At 43.5% G+C, this 23,359-nt stretch overlaps 1 protein-coding gene across 1 annotated transcript in view; it reads right to left on the bottom strand.

The window, feature by feature from the left end:
* The window catches only part of PDGFRB (platelet derived growth factor receptor beta), a 95,430-nt gene extending 72,580 nt beyond the window's left edge, over positions 1–22,850 (bottom strand). Inside the window, exons 1-2 of the mRNA XM_030211629.1 lie at positions 22,827–22,850; positions 4,721–4,790 (exon numbers count right to left, since the gene is read on the bottom strand). Coding sequence (XP_030067489.1) covers positions 4,721–4,772 — 52 coding nt within the window. The 5' untranslated portion in view covers positions 4,773–4,790; positions 22,827–22,850. The remainder of the gene's footprint in view (positions 1–4,720; positions 4,791–22,826) is intronic.
* Positions 22,851–23,359: the final 509 nt, after the last annotated feature.

Below are 23,359 nucleotides of genomic sequence, written 5' to 3' on the forward strand. Positions count from 1 at the left end.
CCCCCTAGTCCTAGTATTTTTGGAAAGCGTAAACAGACGCTTCACATCTACCCATTCTACTCCACTCATTATTTTATAGACCTCTATCATAGCTCCCCTCAGCCGCCTTTTCTCCAAGCTGAAGAGCCCTAGCCGCTTTAGCCTTTCCTCATAGGGAAGTCGTCCCATCCCCTTTATCATTTTTGTCACCCTGTTGATCTTATTTGTGTGAATGCTTTTTTGTAACCCGCTTTGGGTCTTTCAGGAGAATTTAATAAATAGCATCTGAATGATGGCTCTCTGAGCAGTGTAACTGCCTGCTGACAATGTATAGAAGGAACTTGACCGCGTGAAAAGACAAAGTCTTACTAGCACTGAGTTATAATTTGCATCAAGCAAATGTAACAAAGAAGGCTCTGTAAAGGTTTTTCACTGAATCTCCCAACAGCTTCAGTTTACAACAGTGAGTTATGTGAGAAACTGAATGCTATCGAAGTATCTTAGACTGGGAAAGGAGGAGGAGGGGGAAAATTTTAGAAATCATTTACAAGCAATCGAAAATCTACAGCTTCCTGTGTTACTTCCTATCCCATTTCCTGTTGAGGTTTTGTGCCTGATATCACTTTTCTAATTTCCATTTCTGTTCTATTTGTCTGTCTTCACTAAAGCTCCACCTCTTATACACAGGAAATGCAACCACTAATGGAAGGGAGCCTAGAAAGGCAGCCTTAGGAGGAAAATATGTTCTGCATTAAAGGACCCTATTTACTGTGTTAGCTGTTTAATATGGAAATTATCACATGATAACAGCACAGGCCCATGTTAACAGTTAAACTGGTGCCCTGACAGCACATGGCAATTCCATCAATAAACTGCTAACATGAAAAGGAGGGTGTGTGTGTGTGTGTTGGGGGGGGGGGGGGTTACCACAAATTAACAGTCAACACAACAGATAATACACACTTAACATTGCATTGAGGGGCATTTTCGAAAGGGATGTTCAGTTTTGATTTGGACGTCCTCACAAAACGGACGATCCAGGGACGGGAAAACCCATATTTTCGAAACAAGATGGACGTCCGTTTTGAAAATACCATCAGGGACGTCCAAATCCTTAAATTTGGTTGTACCTAGATTTGGTCATCCCTAGACATGGGCATTTTTGATTTTCGGCGATTTTCAAAACCAAGGATGTCCATCTCAGAAACAACCAAATGCAAGCCATTTGGTCGTGGGAGGAGCCAGCATTTGTAGTGTAGAGATCCCCCTCACATGCCAGGACATCAACCGGGCACCCTAGGGGGCACTGCAGTGGACTTCATAAATTGCTCCCATGAACACAGCTCCCTTACCTTGTGTGCTGAGCCCCCCAAACCCCCCCCCCCAAAACCCACTACCCACAACTGTACAGCACTACCATAGCCGTTACGGGTGAAGAGGGGACACCTAGATGAGGGTACAGTGGGTTTGTGGTAGGTTTTGGAGGGCTCGCTATTTCCTCCACAAACGTAACATGTGTGTGTGGGGGGGGCGGGGGCTAGGTCCGCCTATCTGAAGTGCACTGCACCCACTAAAACTGCTCCAGGGACCTGCATACTGCTGTCACAGACCTGAGTATGACATCTGAGGCTGGCATAGAGGCTGGCACAAAATATTTTTAAAGATGTTTTTTGAGGGTGGGAGGGGGTTAGTGACCACTGGGGGAGTAACGGGTGGTCATCCCCAATTCTCTCCGGTGGTCATCTGGTCATTTTGGGCACCTTTTTGTGCCTTAGTTGTAAGAAAAACAGGTCCGGGTGAAAACGTCCAAGTGCTCGTCAGGGACGTTCTTCTTTTTTTTCCATTATGGGTCAAGGACGTCCAAGTGTTAGGCACGCCCAAGTCCTGCCTTCGCTATGCCTCCGACACGCCCCCTTGAACTTTGGCCGTCCCTGTGATGGACTGCAGTTGGGGACGTCCAAAATCGGCTTTCGATTATACTGATTTGGACGTTTCTGTGAGGACGTCCATCTTCCGAGTTGTGTCAAAAGATGGGCGTCCTTTTCTTTCTAAACTGAGCCCGACTGTCTGCATTCAGTTAATGCACACTAGTAACTTTTGTCTGCATCAACTGCATAGCAAAAGGGCTGGAAATGCCCCAGCCGCTAATGCAGAGGTTTAACACAACTGAGTAAGTGAGACCCTAAGTAGCTGCTTAAAGTTAGATGACAAGTGTGCACATAAATGCTGGTATTATAGTCATTGGCGGGCATATGTTATGATAAGGAAGAGGCTGTCCTACCTTGGTTAGACCCCTAGAGGGCGTTGTTGCCCTAAAAATGTCCAGGGAGAAGGGCTGGGTGAGTTGCTGAAGGGAGCCAGTATGGGGAGGTTTAGAGGGAGGTCGCTAGGACCGAGGAGAGTCCTGGGGATAGAAACAGGTGCAGCAGGTTATGGGCTGTGTCCTGTTTGGCTATTAACCATTTAATACCCCACCTGAGGGGTGAGGGGGAGAAAGGAGAGCTGGCAGCTGAAGAAGGGGCTGGTAACTGAAGCAGAGGAATCCCAATGAGAAGTACTGGCTGGGCCCTTTGGACTGGTGGTAGAACTGTGTGTTCCCAAGAAGGAAGCTGGCTGGGGTAAGAAGGCCCTAGAGTATCAAGAATAAGAACTATGTGTTCAAGGAGGTACTGTGTGTCCCAGAGGAAAAGCCTGTGTGTCTAGAACAGTGAAGAGGGACTGTGGGTCCAAGATGAAAAGACTGTGTCTAGAGCTGGGTGCTACAAGGAGGGACTGTGTGTCCGGGGACTGAGTTAGTACTGAGCCCAAATGGCTGTGTGAGAGGGCTCAGAGGGAAGAAATCTATGGATATTGAACTGTGCAAGAAGAAATGTTTAAAAGGGAAGATTGCACTGAGTAGAAAGAAATGAAATGTTTAAGCTGGAAGAACTGTTTAAGCTTGGGAAAGTGTTTTAAGCTAAAAGAAGAAATGGTTAAGCTGGAAGAACGGTTTAAGCTTGTGAGAGTGTTTTGGGCTAGAGGAGGTGAGCCCCAGAGGCTGGAATGGAGATGTGTATGAAAATGGCCTGATTGGTGAGACCTGACTATGTTTGCCTTTTGAGAAGCAGGTCACCCTGAGCAGAAAAGGGTAGTAGAGTAATTTGCATAAATCTGCATACTGAGAACCAGCTCACCCTGAGTGAAAGAGGGACCTGGGATCCTGAGGTGGGAGCTTCATCTTCACAGTAGCCTCATCATTTTCACAATGTGAAAACATATTTACGTGATGTGTTCATGTATGCCCGTCAATGACTACAATACCAGGTCGTATAATATAAGGTCCTCTTTTTTTCACAATTCTCTTGCAATTTAACAACTTTAATTAGCTTTGTGTCATCAGTAAATTTAATTATCTCACTAGTTATTCCCATCTCTAGATCATTTATAAATATATTAAAAAGCAATAGTCCTAGTACAGACCTCTGGGGAACCTCACTATCTACTCTTCTCCATTGAGAATACTGACTGTTTAATGCAATGTTTTCTATCTTTTAAAAAGTTTTTAATCCACAATAGGACATTATTCTGCTTATTTTCGAAAGAGATGGCCGGCCATCTTCCGACACAAATCGGGAGATGGCTGGCCATCTCCTAAACCCAGCCAAATTGGTATAATCGAAAGCCGATTTTGGCCGGCTCCAACTGCTTTCCATTGTAGGGCTGGCCAAAGTTAAAGGGGGCGTTTCGGCAGGGTACGGAAGGTGGGACGGGGGCGTGGTTATGAGTTGGCCGGCTTCAGCCGATAATGGAAAAAAGAAGGCCGGCTCTGACGAGCATTTCGCCGGCTTCACTTGGTCCATTTATTTTTAGGACCAAGCCTCAAAAAAGTGCCCTGATTGACCAGATGACCACCGGAGGGAATCGGGGATCACCTCCCCTTACTCCCCCAGTGGTCACCAACCCCCTCCCACCCCAAAAAAAAAATAATTTTTTTGCCAGCCTCTATGCCAGCCTCAAATGTCATACCCAACTCCATGACAGCAGTATGCAGGTCCCTGGAGCAGTTTTTAGTGACTGCAGTGCACTTCAGGCAGGTGGACCCAGGCCCATCCCCCCTACCTGTTACACTTGTGGTGGTAAATGGGAGCCCTCCAACCCCCCCCCCCCCAACCCACTGTACCCACATGTGGGTGCCCCCCTTCATCCCTAAGGGCTATGGTAGTGTTGTACAGTTGTGGGGAATGGGATTTGGGGGGGCTCAGTACACAAGGTAAGGGAGGTATGCACCTGAGACCAATTTTTGAAGTCCACTGCAGTGCACCCTAGGGTGCCCAGTTGGTGTCCTGGCATGTGAGGGGGACCAGTGCACTACAATTGCTGGCTCCTCCCATGACCAAATGCCTTGGATTTGGCCGGGTTTGAGATCGCCGCCATTAGTTTCCATTATCGCTGAAAACCAATGCCGGCCATCTTTAAAGCCGGCCCAAATGTTGAGATTTGGCCGGCTCCGACCGTATTATTGAAATGAAAGATGGCCGGCCATCTTGTTTCGATAATACGGTTGGGACGCTGCTTTACGGGGCCGGCCATATAGATGGCCGGCCCACTTCGATTATGCCCCTCTATATTGTTTATTGAGTTTGCCTCAGGGTTTAACCTGAAAGGATTGACCTTTGTGGCTAGTAACATGGCTGGATTCAGGACTGCACAATATAACAAAACCAGTAAATAAAAATAATAAATAAATAAAAGAATTGCTGACCTGGGAGTAGAAGAAGGATCCTCTTTGTGGATGGGCTGATGGTCTGTTCCATTGTCCAACAAGAGGCGCTCTATGAATATAGACAAATAAATAAATAAATACAAAGCAAGACATTGACAAGCAATAGACCTGAATCCAAACATTCTCTCTCTTATATCTGCCCCAAACGCTGATCATGAAACTTATTTCATTTTTTACTGATAAGGTGGGCACCAGCAGACATCTTGCGTATCCTACACCGATCCTCTTGCACAAATTTACACAGGTTTGCGTATGTATGTACTCTATCCCCCTAATTTTAGAAAGTTGTGTGACCAAATTTCTAACTAGTGTATAAATTTGTGTGTGCAACATATAGAATTAGGTCAGTTGCGTGAGTAGCTTAATATGAATTCATTAGCTGCTAATTGGCCTTACCAGCCAATTATTAGCTAAAACTTTATGCTAATTGATGCTAATTGGCAGTTGCACATGTAACTGCCCTTAGACGATATTCTATAAGTTGCACAATCAAATTCCAGAGCACAGAAATACAGGGGGGGGGGGAGCTTGAGCATGGAAGGAGCATAGGTGGGTTGGGGGCACATCAAGCAGTTACATGCGCAGGGTATAGAATTCTAGCAGTAACATAGTAAATGACGGCAGATAAAGACCTGTATGGTCCATCCAGTCTGCCCAACAAGATAAACTCATTATACATGGTATGCGATACTTTATATATATACTCATTTGATTTGTCCCTGCCATTTTCAGAGCACAGACCATAGAAGTCTGCCCAGTACTGTTCTTGTACTAAAATTTCTGAAGTTAACGTCGAAGCCCCCTAAAATTTATACTCCAGCCCATCCATATCTGTTCAGTCACAATCAAGGCACAGACCGTAGAAGTCTGCCCAGCACCATTTTGCTTCCCAATTACCAGCGTTACGTATTTACGCCAGCCATTGAACAAGCTAAGTGGTCTTGGCTAAAGTTAGGTGTGTAAATATGGACTTACACTAATGTTACATAATAGCAATTCTGCGCACAACTGCTCTTATAAAATTTGCGCTTAGCACGCATCATTCCAGTAATGAACTTTTAGGCAATTTACAGAGAATTACCCTCTATTTGTGTACATTATTAAGCAGATGCCTACATTGCAAATCTGCCCCCATGAATATGTATCCATATACCTCCGGATTCTATATAGCACTGAAATCCAAGCGTACTCTCTAACAACTTGCGTAAGTTAATTGGCTTAACAAACCAATCAGTATTGTTAACAGCATTTAACAAGCATAATGAGCAATAATTGGCAATAATTAGAATTTACGTGCATAACTTCCTAAGCAAATTGTGTAACACACTGCATCTAAATTGTAATCTGTACAGGCAAAAAAGGGGCATGGTTATGGGTGGGGAAATGGGCATTTCGTGGGTGTTCCAAAATTTATGTGCATAGTTATAGAATATGGCCCAATGTGTGCAAATCTACGTGCAGGGATTTATGCCACATTTTCGTTGGCGTAAATGGAGGTGCATAGTTTTAGGCACTAGGATATCAATTAAGCATATTCTATATACCACAACTAAATATAGGTGCCCCTTATAGCATACGCTTAGGCGGAAACGTTTTCCACACAGATGTTTTAGGCACCATATATAGAATTTCCCCCATAGGAGTTAAGTATAAGACAATGCCTATATGGAAAGCAGAGGCGTAGCCAGACATCAAATTTTGGATGGGCCACTGGGCAAATTGAGTGGGCACATGTAGTCTCTACATCCCCTCGGCTTCAACAAAAAAACATTAAATACCTAAGTTAGTGAGGATCCCCAATCCCACCTGGGCCCACCCATGGCTACGCCACTGATGGAAAGTCAAAAAAGTGCATATTTTATGCAGACAACATAAGAACCTATATGCCTCTAAAAATTAGCCATCCAGAAACATCCATAATAGAGTACACATTCACAAAAATAAATATGTCAGCCTGCATAATTACATACATATTTATGACTGCAATTTTATAAAATCCTTTTCTAGGTATAAAACAGATTTTACATACAGAAAAACCTTCACACAATTAGCTCCATAGTGTGTAAAACCAGGAGCTAGGTTGCTGTATGCCTGCTGCTTATATGTGTATAACCCAGTGGTGTGCTGGAGCCATCTTGCACCAGCTCACGAGGGCCAATTGTTAACTTTTCTGGAATTTTGTGAGCCAGTTGTTAAACATTCAGGAGGTGGCAAAAGGGAACTGCGCAGGTGCACACATTTTGATTTTGACGCATTCAGTGGAAAGTGCGTCACAACGCCACTCTTGAAGTGTTGCTCCAGTTGTACGGTAAGGATGTTGGGATAAAAAACCCAATGCAGAACACTGTGAGTCAGAGCATTATGGAAGTTGTAGTCTTTTTGTGTGTACGGTGATAATGATTCCTCTGAGCCGGGGTAGAGCAAGTCAAACTACAGCTCCCAGAGTGCATAGGAGGCAGCAGGGCTGGCAGTCACGTGTTGCCTGAGGGTGTGAGAAGTCTGTTGTTACTGCTGTTGTGGCAAAGATGTGTAGGGGGACGTTATGCCAGAGAGTGGAGGACGGCGATAAGAGCTCGGCCATCAGGGTGCCGGAGCTTCATTGAGGCCACCTTGGAGACATCGGCAGGGGGAAGACCAGACAGGAAGCCAGGCTGCGCAGCTACCTGCACAAACTGTCATGCAAAGGTCCACTGGGGGACCACTGCAGCCCCTGGGTGGTTTGACCCTTGCTACATGCTGACGTCTCCTTCAGCTACAATCTGGAGGCGGAGGAGGGCCATTTTGAGATCTGCAGTGAGGGTAGGGTGTCCCTGCTCAAGGTAAGTGAGGAGCCCATTATCTGCATGCCTGGGCATTACCCCAATCCCCTTCCCTAAGGAACTTCCAAGTCCTCTACCCTTCATATCACAGCGGGTCCTGCCCATCACTTGGCAAAGGTTTCTCATGTGTGTGTGTGTTTTTCTTCAACAGCTTAATCATCACGTTCTCAGTGAGGTCAAGTGGCAGTCACAATCAGTGCCGTTTTTTTTTAAAACAATATAGCTTTGCATGTCATAGAATTTGAGCAAAAGAATTATCTCTCTGCTTCCTTTCGCAGGCGATTAGATCAGGGGCTGTATTAACGATAATTTTTTTTTATTTATCATAATCTTAGATTTTTTTTAGACTTTGGATAGCTTACCAGCTCATTTTCGAAAAAGAAGGGCACCCATCTTCCGACACAAATCGGGAGATGGGCATCCTTCTCTCAGGGCCGGCCAAATTGGCATAATCGAAAGCCAATTTTGGCCGCCCTCAACTGCTTTCCGTTGCGGGGATGACCAAAGTTCACTGGGGCGTGTTGGCAGGGTAGTGAAGGCGGGACGGGGGTGTGGTTAAAAGATGGCCGTCCTCGGCCGCTAATGGAAAAAAGGGCGTCCCTCACGAGCATTTGGCTGACTTTACTTGGTCCCTTTTGTTTCACGACCAAGCCTCATAAAGGTGCCGAAACTGAACAGATGACCACCGGAGGGAATTGGGGACGACCTCCCTTTAATCCCCCAGTGGTCACCAACCCCCTCCCACACACACAAAAATTTTTTTTAAACATTTTTTGCCAGCCCTTATGCCAGACTCAAATGTCACACCCAGCTCCATGACACCAGTATGCAGGTCCCTGGAGCAGTTTTTACTGGGTGTAGTGCACTTCAGACAGGCGGACCAGGCCCATCCCCTCCTACCTTACACTTGTGGTGGTAAATGTGAGCCCTCCAAAACCCATCACAAACCCACTGTACCCACATGTAGGTGCCCCCCTTCATCCCTAAGGGCTATGGTAGTGGTGTACAGTTGTGGGTAGTGGGTTTTGGTGGGGGGTTGGGGAGCTCAGCACACAAGGTAAAGGAGCTATGCAGCTGGGAGCAATTTGTGATGTCCACTGCAGTGCCCCCTAGGGTGCCCGGTTGGTGTCCTGGCATGTCAGGGGGACCAGTGCATTATGAATGCTGGCACCTCCCATGACCAAATGCCTTGGATTTGGTCGTTTTTGAGATGGCCGTCCTTAGTTCCCATTATAGGCGAAAACCGAGGTCGGCCATCTCTAAGGTCAGCCTAAATGTTGGGATTTGGGTGGACCCGGACCGCATTATCGAAACGAAAGATGGGCGCCCATCTTGTTCGATAATATGGTTGGCTCCACCCCTTCCCGGGGCCATCCTCAGAGATGGGCGCCCTTAGAGATTGGCACCCCCATTCGATTATGCTCCCCTTAGTTAACTAGGTCAGTGCTAATCTATCATTATCTTCTTTTGGCAACCTGCTTGCCTCATCACCATCTGATTCTAGTCACATTAGAGTCCTCTAATCAACAAAGCAATATTGCTGGACACTGCCATATCAGAGCTGCGTATCCTGTTATGTCTTATTGCTGGACATAGTTTAGCATTCCTAAATCATGGAATTATGCATGTGCACTATTTAGATTAATTCAGGGGTCCTTTTACCAAGATGCGGGAAAAAGGGCCCTGCGTTAGCGATAGGGGCCGTTTTCCCAAGTGCCAGGGCCCTTTTTACCGCAACAGGTAAAAAGCCCCCAGCACACATGGCCATGACCTATCTATATGTTCCATCTTTGCTTATACATTCACTGTAAATTAAAATGTTCTATTACATATTGTGTTGACATTGTAAGTAGTATACTATGCCATATTTTGTATTGTTATTTGAATATTTTTACTGCTGTAATTGTCTATTGCTCATGTTTGATTTATTCTTACCATATACTGCCTTGAGTGAATTCCTTCAAAAAGGTGGTAAATAAATACTACTAAATAAATAAATATTACATCAGACCAACATGGCTACCTCTTTGAAAGTGAGTTTGTGTGACAGGGAATTGGTCACTCTGTGACAGACAGTGAAGGTCTTGGATTCAGAATGGAAGCAACTTGTGACACAGGGTTGCCATCCAGTTCTGAGTTTTCAGGATGAGGTGATCCAGTGCTGGTTTTAATCTAGGGCATGCTTGAACTATAAGTCTCGATTGCTGTAAGAAAAGCAGGACCAAAGGTAAAAACCCAGGCCTGAATCAGTAAGTCAGTGATTCTACCCAGAAGCAACAAAGTCAAAAGCTAGTTAGGGATTAAAAATTATCTCCGTGTGACCAATGTCAGGAAGCCCTACATCTAACCAGAAGCCATTACGTATTTCATGCATGCCACATCTGAACAGTGTTTTCTATAAAGAGACATCAAATTAACCTCTCATGTCACTGTTTCAGACTGTTTGGGTTTGGCTGTAGCTGTCAGAGTGTCTTTGTGGTTTCATTAAATACTCTGAAACTTGCACAATCAGTGATGTTAATCCCATCTGATTCAGCAGAGGCGGATAATTGCACTTATTTTCACAACAGTACTGAAAAAGTTTCAAAACAAAGCAATGTGTGTGATTCTTGGTTAATTTTAGTGAGTTAACTCATTAGGGATATGCATTCATTAGTGCACATTTGTTTCCTTAGTATGCCTTAAAAATTTACCAGTCAATATTCAGCCCATAGTGATCTGCACTTTTAAATCAATGACGGCTGCAAGCAAATTTAAGGCTGAATATTCAAAAGTGGGGCCATGTGTGGAGACCAGCATTGAATATCCAAATCACTTGCGCATCCAGAAGTAATGCGGCTGGTAGCCGCAAAACAAAGGTAAGTGGGCAAAGATAGGACCGCACAAAAGGCAATCTTATCTGCCACTTAGCTATGTGGGCACCAGCACTTAATATAGCCAGTGCCTGCATAACTTCTGGCTCCTCCCTGACTCCGCCCCAGATTGCCCCAGCACTGAATATGGCCAGTGCCTGCATATCTTCCAGCTCCTCCCTGACTCCACCCCCAGACTGCCCTGGCTCTATCGTGACACTGCTGTGGCAGTCAAAGCTGACATTAACTGGGTAGTGCCACTGAAGTGCCACTAAATATTGGTGGCTGGCTCTGCATGGTTTAATGTGTGCTAAATTGATTAAGTTTATTTGATTAATGCCTGTTAAAAAGTTAAAAGTCCATGAAACAAGATTTGATTAAAATAAATGGACGAAATGAATTGAAAGCATGTCTGAGCATGACTCAAAACCAAGTTGATTTTATTTCCATGTACATTCGCAATATACATGTACTATATTTTATTTATTTATTTGTTACATTTGTATCCCACATTTTCCCACCTATTTGAAGGCTCAATATGGCTTACATAGTACCGTATAGGCGATTGCCAGTTCCAGTATAACAATTACAGCGTGATGTAGTGGTAGAATAAGGTTCATGTGCACATTCACAATAGGGAATCGTAGAGAAAGGCTTCACTGGCTCCCCATCAAAGAGAGAATATACTTCAAGGTCCATACAATTATCCATAAGATCATATCAGGAGAATCCCCCCAGTTATATGAACAACCTGATTGACCTCCCAATTAGAAATAGAACAATGTCATCGTGAACATACCTCAATCTACACCTCCCAAACTGCAAAGGTGTCAAGTACAAAACATACCATGCATCCAGTTTCTCCTTTCTGGGTAGTCAACTTTGGAATGCTCTCCCAAGACCCATCCGAGCTATTAATAACTATTTACCTTTCAGGAAAATGTTAAAGTCCCATTTTTTCAAGCAAGTTTACCCTAATGGACCAGCTTAATTCCACCAGATCACCTACGATACTCCTGCTAAGACGTCGACGCTTACTCTGACCCCAATGTTATACTCAATCCCTCATCTTCTTCCCTCCATCCTTTACCATTTCCCTCCCATTCTCCTTCCCTTTCACTTATCATATCCTTGTCTACCTTCCCTATTCTAGTTCATTACGTTCTTTTCACATGTCCTTTGTAATGCCTTTCATAATGTAAGTAGTTATGATCATCACAATTTATAATACTGTTCCTACATTTCCTTGTTTTTACTGTATTCTTTACCATATAAGATGCTTTCTTTTACTATGTAAGCCGCACTGGACCTGCTGTATGTGGGGAAAGAGCAGGGTACAAATGTAATAAATAAATAAATAAAAATAAATAGAGAGGGGGAGTTGTGTTATATCCATTACGCTCTTTGGTTTTGCTTGTGTTGCAGGGTTTAGGTATTTAGGTTGGGTCGGTAGGGTATGCCTTTTTGAACAGATTAGTTTTTACTGATTTCCGGAAGTTTAGGTGATCATACATTGTTTTCCCGGCTTTTGGTAATGCGTTCCATAGTTGTGTGCTTATATAGGAAAAACTGGATGCATAAGTTGATTTATATTTGAGTCCTTTGCAGTTTGGGTAGTGGAGATTCAGGTATGTTCGTGCTGATTTTGTTGTGTTTCTGGTTGGCAGGTCATATATCCCGGGGCTTCACCGTAGATAATTTTATGAACCAGGGTGCAGATTTTGAAAGCAATACGTTCTTTGATTGGGAGCCAGTGCAGTTTTTCTCGGAGGGGTTTGGCGCTTTCAAATTGCGTTTTTCCAAATATGAGGCTAGCTGCCATGTTTTGAGCGGTCTGAAGTTTCTTTATGATTTGTTCTTTACATCCCGCATAGATTCTGTTGCAGTAGTCTACATGGCTTAATACTATTTATTGTATCAGGTTGCGAAATGTATCCCTCAGGAAGAATGGTTTCACTCGTTTGAGTTTCCACATTGAATGGAACATCTTCTTAGTTGTAGATTTCACTTGGTTCTCTAGGGTGAGGTTACAGTCGATTGTAATGCCGAGAATTTTCAGGCTGTCTGAGATAGGAAGGGTGTGATCTGGGGTGTTTATGGCTTGTGGGATTGTCTGTATTGTATTGGGATGAGAGGATGAGACAGTATGGTTTTTCTGTGTTGAGTTTTAGTTGAAATGCATTTGCCCATGAGTTCATGATGTTTAAGCTGAGCTTGATTTTGTTGGAGATTTCAGCCAGTTCATGTTTATAAGGAATATACACACACATTCCTCCTAATTCTATAAACTTGCACATCCAAAGTTCTGAATACAAGTTATAGAATACTGTCAGTTGTGCATGTAACTTAATCTACTAATTAGCTGTTAATTAGCATAAACAACCAATTATTGGCTATAACTGGAATTGATTGGCACCTACCATAACTGTCAATTTTCGGTATTGTATACATTGTGCACGCAAAACCTGGGAGAAGCATGGGTGGGTCATGGTAGTGCCTAGAACTAGTGCATGCAATTTATAGAATACTAACATTTACACACCTGCCTACATAACATTTACGCCGGCCATTGACCTAGTGCAAGTACTTGTGACTAAAGCTAAGTATGCCAGTGTGGATTTACACTAGTATTCTGTAACGACAATTATGCATGCAATTGCTAATACAGAATTTGTGCTTAATCCTGGCGCCTAAGTTTAGAAATCCTTTTGAGGATCCCCTTCCCCATTTTCTTCTTTTCTGCTCTTCTTTCTTACTCTACCCTTTTCTTTTCCCTTACACCCCTTATGGTTTTATTCTTTTCTCTCTCTCCCTCTCTCCTTGACCCTCTCTCTTTTTCTCTCCCTTTCTAGTTTATCCAGTGCACATTCCTGCAGAGAACATCCAGTAGAACACAATAGATCATGTGAAATTGTTTTCCCACGCCATGCATGTCTTTCTCAGCACTTAATGACCCTTTACAAATATTTGACAGAGTAGAAGAGGTAAAAAGGCCACTAGGGATGCACACAAGCAGACCCTACAATGTAGGCAACATAAACCCAACAGGACAACAGGAAATGAATGTTTGAGCCCTGGGAAAACAAAACAAGCCACAGAAGTTTTCACCCTTGAATTCTGCTGTCTTTTAGCAAACAGTATACATGGGGAATGCTCCTTCCAGATTCATGAGTCCTTACTCCTATTGCTTACCACATCCTACTGTCATCATGGAAGAATGCACATGCTATGGCCTTTGAGGTTTCCATAATGGAAAAATTCAAAGTGGAACCAATCTTTTTGTTGAAAGTGCTTGGACACCTCGGTTTAATTACCTATTTTAACCCCAGCATGTTTGTAGCCTAATAATACATCATTCTTACATTGATAAGGTGCAGATAACACAGACAGAAATTACCTTTCTTATAGACTACTACATGCTTATCAAGCTACAAACTGAAAGAAGGGCCTGCCAAAAATGACAAGTGAAAACATGGCTCGGGCCTTACACTCACTGTCATAGGCTCTTTACATTCTGCAGCCTGGACATTCGCTCTCTCACAGAGGGCTGAATTCAGTAAATAGCACGCAAAATTCAGCAATTAGCGCTGAATGGCATTTTATAATGAGCATTCTAGGATCGGCATCCTTTATAGGATAGCGCATAGTGCCGGGATCCACACTCAACTTTGGGCACGAGGAGTTACACCAACTGATACCAGGTATAGATCCAGGCATGCAAGTTGGGTGTAGATCTGCACTGTTCTGTAACACTGCATGCATTTTAAGGGAACGTCCCTGACCCACCCATGCCCCTCCCATGGCCACACCCTTTGCAGATCTGCACTTTATTCTACATTCACATTTACAATTACATTGGCACTTCTACCCCACAAGATCCCATAAGAGCTCTCTGCGGTTTACGATAAGATCAAAGTGCAAGGCATTCCTTGCGAGCTACACAGTTTGAAGATACATTTCATTACTGATTAAATAGTTGAAAAAGATATGTTTTAAGAGCTTTCTTAAACCATGTAGGCTGACCTATTATTCTAGTATCCAAAGGTAAAGAATTCCACCATTTCACAGATATGACAATTTTTCAATCTTTAGCACAAAGGTGAACCCCCCACCCCTTTTTTTTTTGCTATTTTCTCCTTCATTACAAATATTTACACACCAGATCCCAAATCAGAGAAATAAAGAGATGTCTTTGGATACTTCCATCCACCAAGACCTTAAAATACCTTTGAGGAAAGGACAGTCAGTGGCTTAACTCCCCTGTTTATTCATTTAGGGCTAGACTCTATAAATAGCAGCATAAAAATTGACACCGAAAAAAGTACACCTAGAAGTATTCTATAAACCATGCCTAAATTTAGGCACAGTTTATAGAATACGCTAAGGGCCTGTCCGCATTAGAGAGCTGCACAGAATCTAAGGGTTAATGCCTAACTACAGTCACAGCTGCCAGTTAAGATTATTGCTGGCATCCATCTCCCCATGGAGTACAGACATAGATACACTGTACAACACCTTCACAAGAGTCAGTGAGGAACCACCAAGCTCCGATTGACTCTGAAAAGAAGGATTCTGGGCAGCAGTATGCAGAAGGAAATAGTGCACTTTTTGAGCAGATCTGTTTGTTATTCTAAACGGAACATCTGGCTGCAAGAGGAGACAGGGAGGTCACTTGGCTTACTGATGCAGTTTAGGGTGAAAACAGTTACAGTGGCTGAGCTCAGACTGAAAGGGACATTGTCAGCTGCAGGGGCAAGTCATCAACTGAACTTTTTTTTGGATGTTTTCGACTATGCTGCCGAGAGGCCAAAACAAGAAGATGAATTTGTTAGAAGTTGTGATGCTTCTTGTTTTACAGGGAAAGGGAATAGAACTTGCACTGAGGGGTAGCTCAATCTGAGCTACTACTACTATTTAGCATTTCTATAGCGCTACAAGGTGTACGCAGCGCTGCACAAACACAGAAGAAAGATAGTCCCTGCTCAAAGAGCTTACAATCTAATAGACAAAAAATAAATAAATAAATAAAGTAAGCAAAGCAAATCAATTAATGTGAACGGGAAGGAAGAGAGGAGGGTAGGTGGAGGCGAGTGGTTACAAGTGGTTACGAGTCAAAAGCAATGTTAAAGAGGTGGGCTTTCAGTCTAGATTTAAAGGTGGCCAAGGATGGGGCAAGACGTAGGGGCTACCCATCAATGTATTATTAACATACAGAAACATGAATGAAAAGCAAGAAAGATCACCCATCCCCTTCTGCATATTGGAACTATCACTTCTGCCCACATAGTTGAGGTCTATGAACAGAGCTACGTTTTGCATTCATCCTGAGTGAAATATGGAATGACTATGGAAGTGCAACATATTATAAACAATTTCATACAAAAAAGTCACAAATAACCAAAATATTTACTATAAAATAGAACTTGATGTACTGCCATTCTGTGGTTGCAAACAAAGCAGTTTATATATAGGTTTTGTACCTGTGGCAACTAAGGGTTAAGTAACTTGCCCAGAGTCACAAGGACCTACAGTGGGACTTGAACCCAGTTCCCCAGGATCAAATTCTGGTGCACTAACCACTATGCTACTCCTCCACTCAGTATAAATGCTGCCTATAAACATCTTTAAGTTCTAGGGTTATATACAGGGTAACTCATTAAGTACAGTTTTCTTTAGAAATGTCAGTATTTGTTTTTAAATGCTGGCCACTGAAAGCTGAGTTAAACCTGGATATTCACAGCCAGCTCCTAATCTGAGCACCTGCATTCAGGAATTACCCAAATATCACCAATATCCAGAGGCGTTACCTGGGATAGTTAATTTAGGTCAGTCCTTTTTCTGTATTAACTTAACCTAATAGTTATCTGGGTACCACTGCTGAATATCAGCATAGTAGCATAGTAGATGACGGCAGATAAAGACCTGCATGGTCCATCCAGTCTGCCCAACAAGTGATAATATATGCATACTGAGCTGTCCTTGCCATTTTTAGACTACTAAAAAAAGTCAATCCCAAACAATTGTGGAAGTTTGGTAATGAAAGCAGAGAACGCCACACATGATAATCACAAATGTGATAAAGAATGAAAATTAAATTTATAATTTTTGTAAGAGTTCAGTATACGCTGCACCTGCAGCCGAGCACAACTTCAGTGAGTCAGGCCCCCGGAATGCCATTTTTAGGGCACAGACCGTAGAAGTCTGCCTGGCACTAGCTTAATTTTCAACTACTGCAGTTGTTGTAGAAGTCTGCTCCAGCCCAACCAGACTTGTCTAGCCATAATCAGGACACAGACTATAGAAGTCTGCCCGGCACTAACTTTATTTCCCAACTACTGGATTTCATGCTTAAACACAGCTAAATTGTTTTAATTCCATTTGCTTCCCATATAGGAATCCTGAATCTCCTACCAGATCACACTGGCACTAACCAGATGGTGCCATGGTGGTCAAATAGGATATTCAGTGCAACTATCCAGTTATTTGCTGCTGAATTTCCTGTGAGTTCTGGTCAACGCTAGTTAACTAGGTAGGAACGCTGAATAACAACCCTGTATGTATAAGTGAAAAATATGCGTATCTGACTGTTAAAATTACTGCTAAACATGATGACCAAGGGCCTGAAAGCTAGGTTTATCTACAGCTAATCCTTACCATTAAATAGTAATACTCTCCCTAGTGATTTGTTCCAAAACAAAGCTAAAGACAGTTTGATTGTGGCTTGTGATTTCAGCAGCCATTTCCCATCAGTCCAGAAAAAGGTTCAATTATGCTTACCAGGTATTTTTCTTTACTTGAATCCTGCCAAACTAGTCTAGATTAATGTGATTTATCCCTCCTTCCAGCAGTCAGAGATAGAGCAAAACTGCTCCTCTTCCCTGTATAAGCTGGTGTAGTAGGCATACTGACAAGTATTTCTTGTATCATAGCCCTCCCTCTTTATTTATTTATTATAGTTACAACCATCTCCTTTCTGTCTTCCCCCTCCCCTCCCCTTCCCCATCCCCTTCGCCCCTCCCCCTTCCTCACCTTCCTCCCCTCCCCCTCCCCTTCCCCTAGAGTACCCAGCTCTACTATCTTGCCTCCTAGCAATGTTCTTATAATTCCTCTAGGACCTGTTAGCCTAGTTTTTACCATCTTATCTCTATGCTCGTGCTCCAGTTTGTATTTCTGGACTGGTCTATCAGGACTCAAGGAAAGGAAATTACTCATTACTATGTTACTCATTAATCAAAATTTAACCTTCCTTTTTGCCCTTGCCAGACTAATCTAAACAATTGGAGCAGAAGGTATCCATGAGTCCCCTTGGTACTATTGTGTCAAACTCTGCTCTTCATCTGACTTGGATATCCAACCTACAATGCTTCGAAAGTGAGTGCAGAGTCACCCAGATGGCTACCATAGAGCTGTCCTGGAACATGTCTGAACCCATTTAGAATGGGCCTAGAGTGGCACTGTGCATCCATTGACTACATAGATACTGAAATTGTTTCCTTGATCCACCTCAATATCGATGCCTTTTATGCTGCCTCTCCCTTTCTGGGTCCTGCAAAAAGGACAATGAGGTGATCTGTCACCTTCACATATTCAGAAGTTTCTGAGCTTACTCTTGGCAAACAGATCTTCTGGTAGGCAAATCAAGTTTTAAATAAACATAAACGCTTCTGTTCCCTTAACTACGTCATGAGATTCTTGAGATCTTCCTTAAATAAGAAACACCCCAAGGGTAGCCTGCCTAAGCAGACCTCAGACACTGCATCTGCCACTCAGTGATACAGCCACAGGCCTTACCCTGCCACCATTGAAACAGTTGTTGCATTAGCTGAAGTCTGGATGAGATTATACTGGGCAGCTGCCAAAAGAGTCACCACTGATTCCGTAATAACTTCCTGAGAAGCGAACCCTCCTAAAACTGATTAATCCAGCATAGCAAGGCTTAGAGGCAAACTAGACACCTTGAATATCTGCCTCAATAATGTACAGTGGGGGAAATAAGTATTTGATCCCTTGCTGATTTTGTAAGTTTGCCCACTGACAAAGACATGAGCAGCCCATAATTGAAGGGTAGGTTATTGGTAACAGTGAGAGATAGCACATCACAAATTAAATCCGGAAAATCACATTGTGGAAAGTATATGAATTTATTTGCATTCTGCAGAGGGAAATAAGTATTTGATCCCCCACCAACCAGTAAGAGATCTGGCCCCTACAGACCAGGTAGATGCTCCAAATCAACTCGTTACCTGCATGACAGACAGCTGTCGGCAATGGTCACCTGTATGAAAGACACCTGTCCACAGACTCAGTGAATCAGTCAGACTCTAACCTCTACAAAATGGCCAAGAGCAAGGAGCTGTCTAAGGATGTCAGGGACAAGATCATACACCTGCACAAGGCTGGAATGGGCTACAAAACCATCAGTAAGACGCTGGGCGAGAAGGAGACAACTGTTGGTGCCATAGTAAGAAAATGGAAGAAGTACAAAATGACTGTCAATCGACAAAGATCTGGGGCTCCATGCAAAATCTCACCTCGTGGGGTATCCTTGATCATGAGGAAGGTTAGAAATCAGCCTACAACTACAAGGGGGGAACTTGTCAATGATCTCAAGGCAGCTGGGACCACTGTCACCACGAAAACCATTGGTAACACATTACGACATAACGGATTGCAATCCTGCAGTGCCCGCAAGGTCCCCCTGCTCCGGAAGGCACATGTGACGGCCCGTCTGAAGTTTGCCAGTGAACACCTGGATGATGCCGAGAGTGATTGGGAGAAGGTGCTGTGGTCAGATGAGACAAAAATTGAGCTCTTTGGCATGAACTCAACTCGCCGTGTTTGGAGGAAGAGAAATGCTGCCTATGACCCAAAGAACACCGTCCCCACTGTCAAGCATGGAGGCGGAAATGTTATGTTTTGGGGGTGTTTCTCTGCTAAGGGCACAGGACTACTTCACCGCATCAATGGGAGAATGGATGGGGCCATGTACCGTACAATTCTGAGTGACAACCTCCTTCCCTCCGCCAGGGCCTTAAAAATGGGTCGTGGCTGGGTCTTCCAGCACGACAATGACCCAAAACATACAGCCAAGGCAACAAAGGAGTGGCTCAGGAAGAAGCACATTAGGGTCATGGAGTGGCCTAGCCAGTCACCAGACCTTAATCCCATTGAAAACTTATGGAGGGAGCTGAAGCTGCGAGTTGCCAAGCGACAGCCCAGAACTCTTAATGATTTAGAGATGATCTGCAAAGAGGAGTGGACCAAAATTCCTCCTGACATGTGTGCAAACCTCATCATCAACTACAGAAGACGTCTGACCGCTGTGCTTGCCAACAAGGGTTTTGCCACCAAGTATTAGGTCTTGTTTGCCAGAGGGATCAAATACTTATTTCCCTCTGCAGAATGCAAATAAATTCATATACTTTCCACAATGTGATTTTCCGGATTTAATTTGTGATGTGCTATCTCTCACTGTTACCAATAACCTACCCTTCAATTATGGGCTGCTCATGTCTTTGTCAGTGGGCAAACTTACAAAATCAGCAAGGGATCAAATACTTATTTCCCCCACTGTATTTAATAGCCAATGCACTACAGTCTCTGGAGACAACCGCTCACTATTTCCACCTCAGTAAAAGTCCAGTGCATTCGTATAGCAGCCGCTCGTTAAGTGTGGCTGATATGTGCATTGCCAGAACAGCTGAATAGCCTTCACTGCTACACGGCTTTCATGCACACCAGCTTTACACACTAGAAACAGACGTTGTGTATGAAAGCCATCTAACAGCTCTATGCTGCGGAACACTCCACTTCCTCCAATGATGACATTGGCAGTGGGGGAATGACATCCAGATTGCTTTGCTGGCTGTGGAGGGTGCTGGGGACCACGTTTACTGTACTCCTTCCCTCTGTCCCGGGTGCAGCAGTGGCGGTGACCAGGGAGCGCTGAAGTCAGGCTGGAAGGAAGGAGTGTTTTGTTCCCAGTCAGCCCTAACATGCAGTGCCAGCCCAGAAACCCCCTGCTATAGCACAAGAGGAAGGAATCCAGCAGCATGAGCTGCCCAAGGTAAGCAGGAAGCAGCCGGGAACAACCATTTTGTTATAAAGCCTACTTCACCGACAGCTCCAGACCTATCGGAAAATTTTGCACACTCCAGCAGGCAATCCTTTCTGTGCATTGCTGGGAAAACGTTTGTGTACTGTTCGGACAGCTCATTTAAAATCAGCTCATTATTTAAATAGTAATGAGCTGATTTAATACATTTGCATTGCTGGTCGGTAGCTGCTAAGGCAAATGGTAAAAGCCATGCTTAACCCCTTTATGCATTGCACCCAAAATAACGTTTGCTTTATTATTTTATTTATTTATTTATTGCATTTGTATCCCACATTTTCCCACCTATTTGCAGGCTCAATGTGGCTTACAGAGTTTGGTTATGACATAATCATTCTATGATGTCACATACAATTAGTAATGTACAAAGATTAAGTGAGGGAAGAAAGAAGGAAGGTGTTAGGCAGGATAGAAGGTGGACTTTAATAACTGGGTGGCTTGGTGAGGTAATTTTCTAAGGCTATGGGTTCTCTTTGTAGGCTTTGTTGAAGAGATGTGTCTTCAAAGCTTTACAGAAGTTGGTTATTTCGTCAATAGCTTTCAGGGCTGTAGGTAATGCATTCCACATTTAGATTGGTTACAACTAGTCTAAAGCAAATGTTGGAAGCACGGTAAGCTTTGTGCATCTGGGCCTCAGTTTCCGGATTTGGGAATATGTTAAAGGTATCGTCCTTTTCCATCATGGCGGTGGTATGCTTTCTGATTATTGTCACTACAGCATCCGGTTAGCTCATATCTTTTCAGTAAGAGCTCAAGATAGTTACCTTCATGCCCACTAAATATTTTCCTGTCCCCAGAGGGCTTACAATCTAAGTTTGAATCTGAGGCAATAGAAGGTTAAGTGACTTGATCTGAAGTAGTGACATCGGAATTTGAACCCTGGCTTCCCTTGTTCTCAGCCTACTGTGGTATCCATTAGCTCTACTCCTCTACTCCCTGGATTCTCTACCTCTTCCTCGGAAAAAAGATAGATCTTACCTATAAATCTGGTTATTTTAAGTTTTACTTCTGGCATCTACTACTCTCTTCTAATATCAGGCCTCCCACTACTTTAGGCTTTTGCCTCAGTTCTACAGAAATTTTCAGTGCTTTCATGATGAGATATTAAGGCTGAAAGCTCTTCCTTTCTAAATAGTCTGACAATGATATCTTCTTTCTGCTTCTATGTAGCCCAATCCTCTTCTTCCTTTTCCTCTTGTTCACTTCCATTGACTTGACTTAAGCCCCACCAAAAGATACTCTCTGCTGGAGCTCAGGGAAGACAAGGGGATACTGATTGCTTCATCAGAACAGCTGCTTTGGGTTTTTTAGCCAGCGGTGCCTCTTGATTTCGGTCCACCATCGCTCTGGGGCTTGAGTAAATTGCACTAGGAAGCCTCCTGATTCCCCACAGGAACAGATTCTGGGCAACTCACACAAAGATTGCAGAGTCTTTGATAATACAATTTTACTAAAGAGCCTACAGTTGGAAAAGGAACTGATTTTTCTTAATCTTCCTTATCTCTCAGCCCAGTTTTGCTTATTTCCTTGAGGTGTTCCTCATGCTAAGCTAAATTCTGAGATCTGTACTCCTGCTCGTTGGGGAAGGCATCACATTGAAGGCAGATAGAGGTCCTGAGCTCTGTCTCCTACTTTTGCATATTGTGCACTGCCGGCACTTCTCTGATCCAGCCAACAAGCTGTTTCTTTGGCCGGTGCCTGATGGGGAAGTGGTGTTCTTGCTACCAGTTACTTTTTTTGTAAGTGGGAATATGCAGAAACTTCCTTGGCCACTGTTTGGAAAACAGGATACTGGGCTAGATTGACCATTGGTCTGACCCAGTATGGCTACTCTTATGTACTATGGCCGGGGCTGTGGAAAGCCCGGAGTGAACAAACAACATGAGAGCTGGCCCTAGAAGCATGTACTTCTCTTCCCTCATTTGTTCTCTTGGTTTTGTTGTTGTTGTTGTTGTTTTGTTTTTTTTCAATAAGACAATATTTTTTTCTCTTAGGCAACTCTGGAAAGAAGAAGAGGGGACCTGTATGGATCCTACTATAGCCATTTGCCTGGCATCAGTGAGGTTACTTTAGTAAAAATATATAAGGTTTGTAGGGAGGTCAGGGATGGGACCAGTTTTCACGAGGAGGCCACTGGCACATTAGATGCATTCATTCCTCACTCCTCTAGCACACAAAACTCAGTAAAGGTCACAATGTATGTTGTAAACCAAAGAGGATTTACTTAAACTTGAAGTTTTAAGTAACAGGGACAACTATTTACAGACAAAGTAAAAGCAAAATTATTTTCCAATACTTACAGTCTCATGGCTCTTTGAAGGTTCTGAGCCACATTAAAAAAAAAAAAATTCCTTCTGTTTCCTTTTCTGATTTGCTTTAGACCCAAGATGGGAGTTCCACCATAAATTTCTTTATCTCTAAGGCTTTCAGGGACTTCCTCCTGGTTCCCTCTTGCTTCTCAGGTCTGGATCTTAGCATGTGGGAAAAAAAGAACCCGAATTATAGCTACGTCATGCAAGGTTCCACGTTAGAAGTTACGGACCAAGAAAGGGATCTGGGTGTCGTCGTCGATAATACACTGAAACCTTCTGCTCAGTGTGCTGCTGCGGCTAGGAAAGCGAATAGAATGTTGGGTAGTATTAGGAAAGGTATGGAAAACAGGTGTGAGGATGTTATAATGCTGTTATATCGCTCCATGGTGCGACCGCACCTTGAGTATTGTGTTCAATTCTGGTCGCCGCATCTCAAGAAAGATATAGTGGAACTGGAAAAGGTGCAGCGAAGGGCGACTACAATGATAGCGGGGATGGGACGACTTCCCTATGAAGAAAGA

Source organism: Microcaecilia unicolor, chromosome 8 (genome assembly GCF_901765095.1).
Source record: "Microcaecilia unicolor chromosome 8, aMicUni1.1, whole genome shotgun sequence".
In the NCBI taxonomy this organism is placed as follows: domain Eukaryota; kingdom Metazoa; phylum Chordata; class Amphibia; order Gymnophiona; family Siphonopidae; genus Microcaecilia; species Microcaecilia unicolor.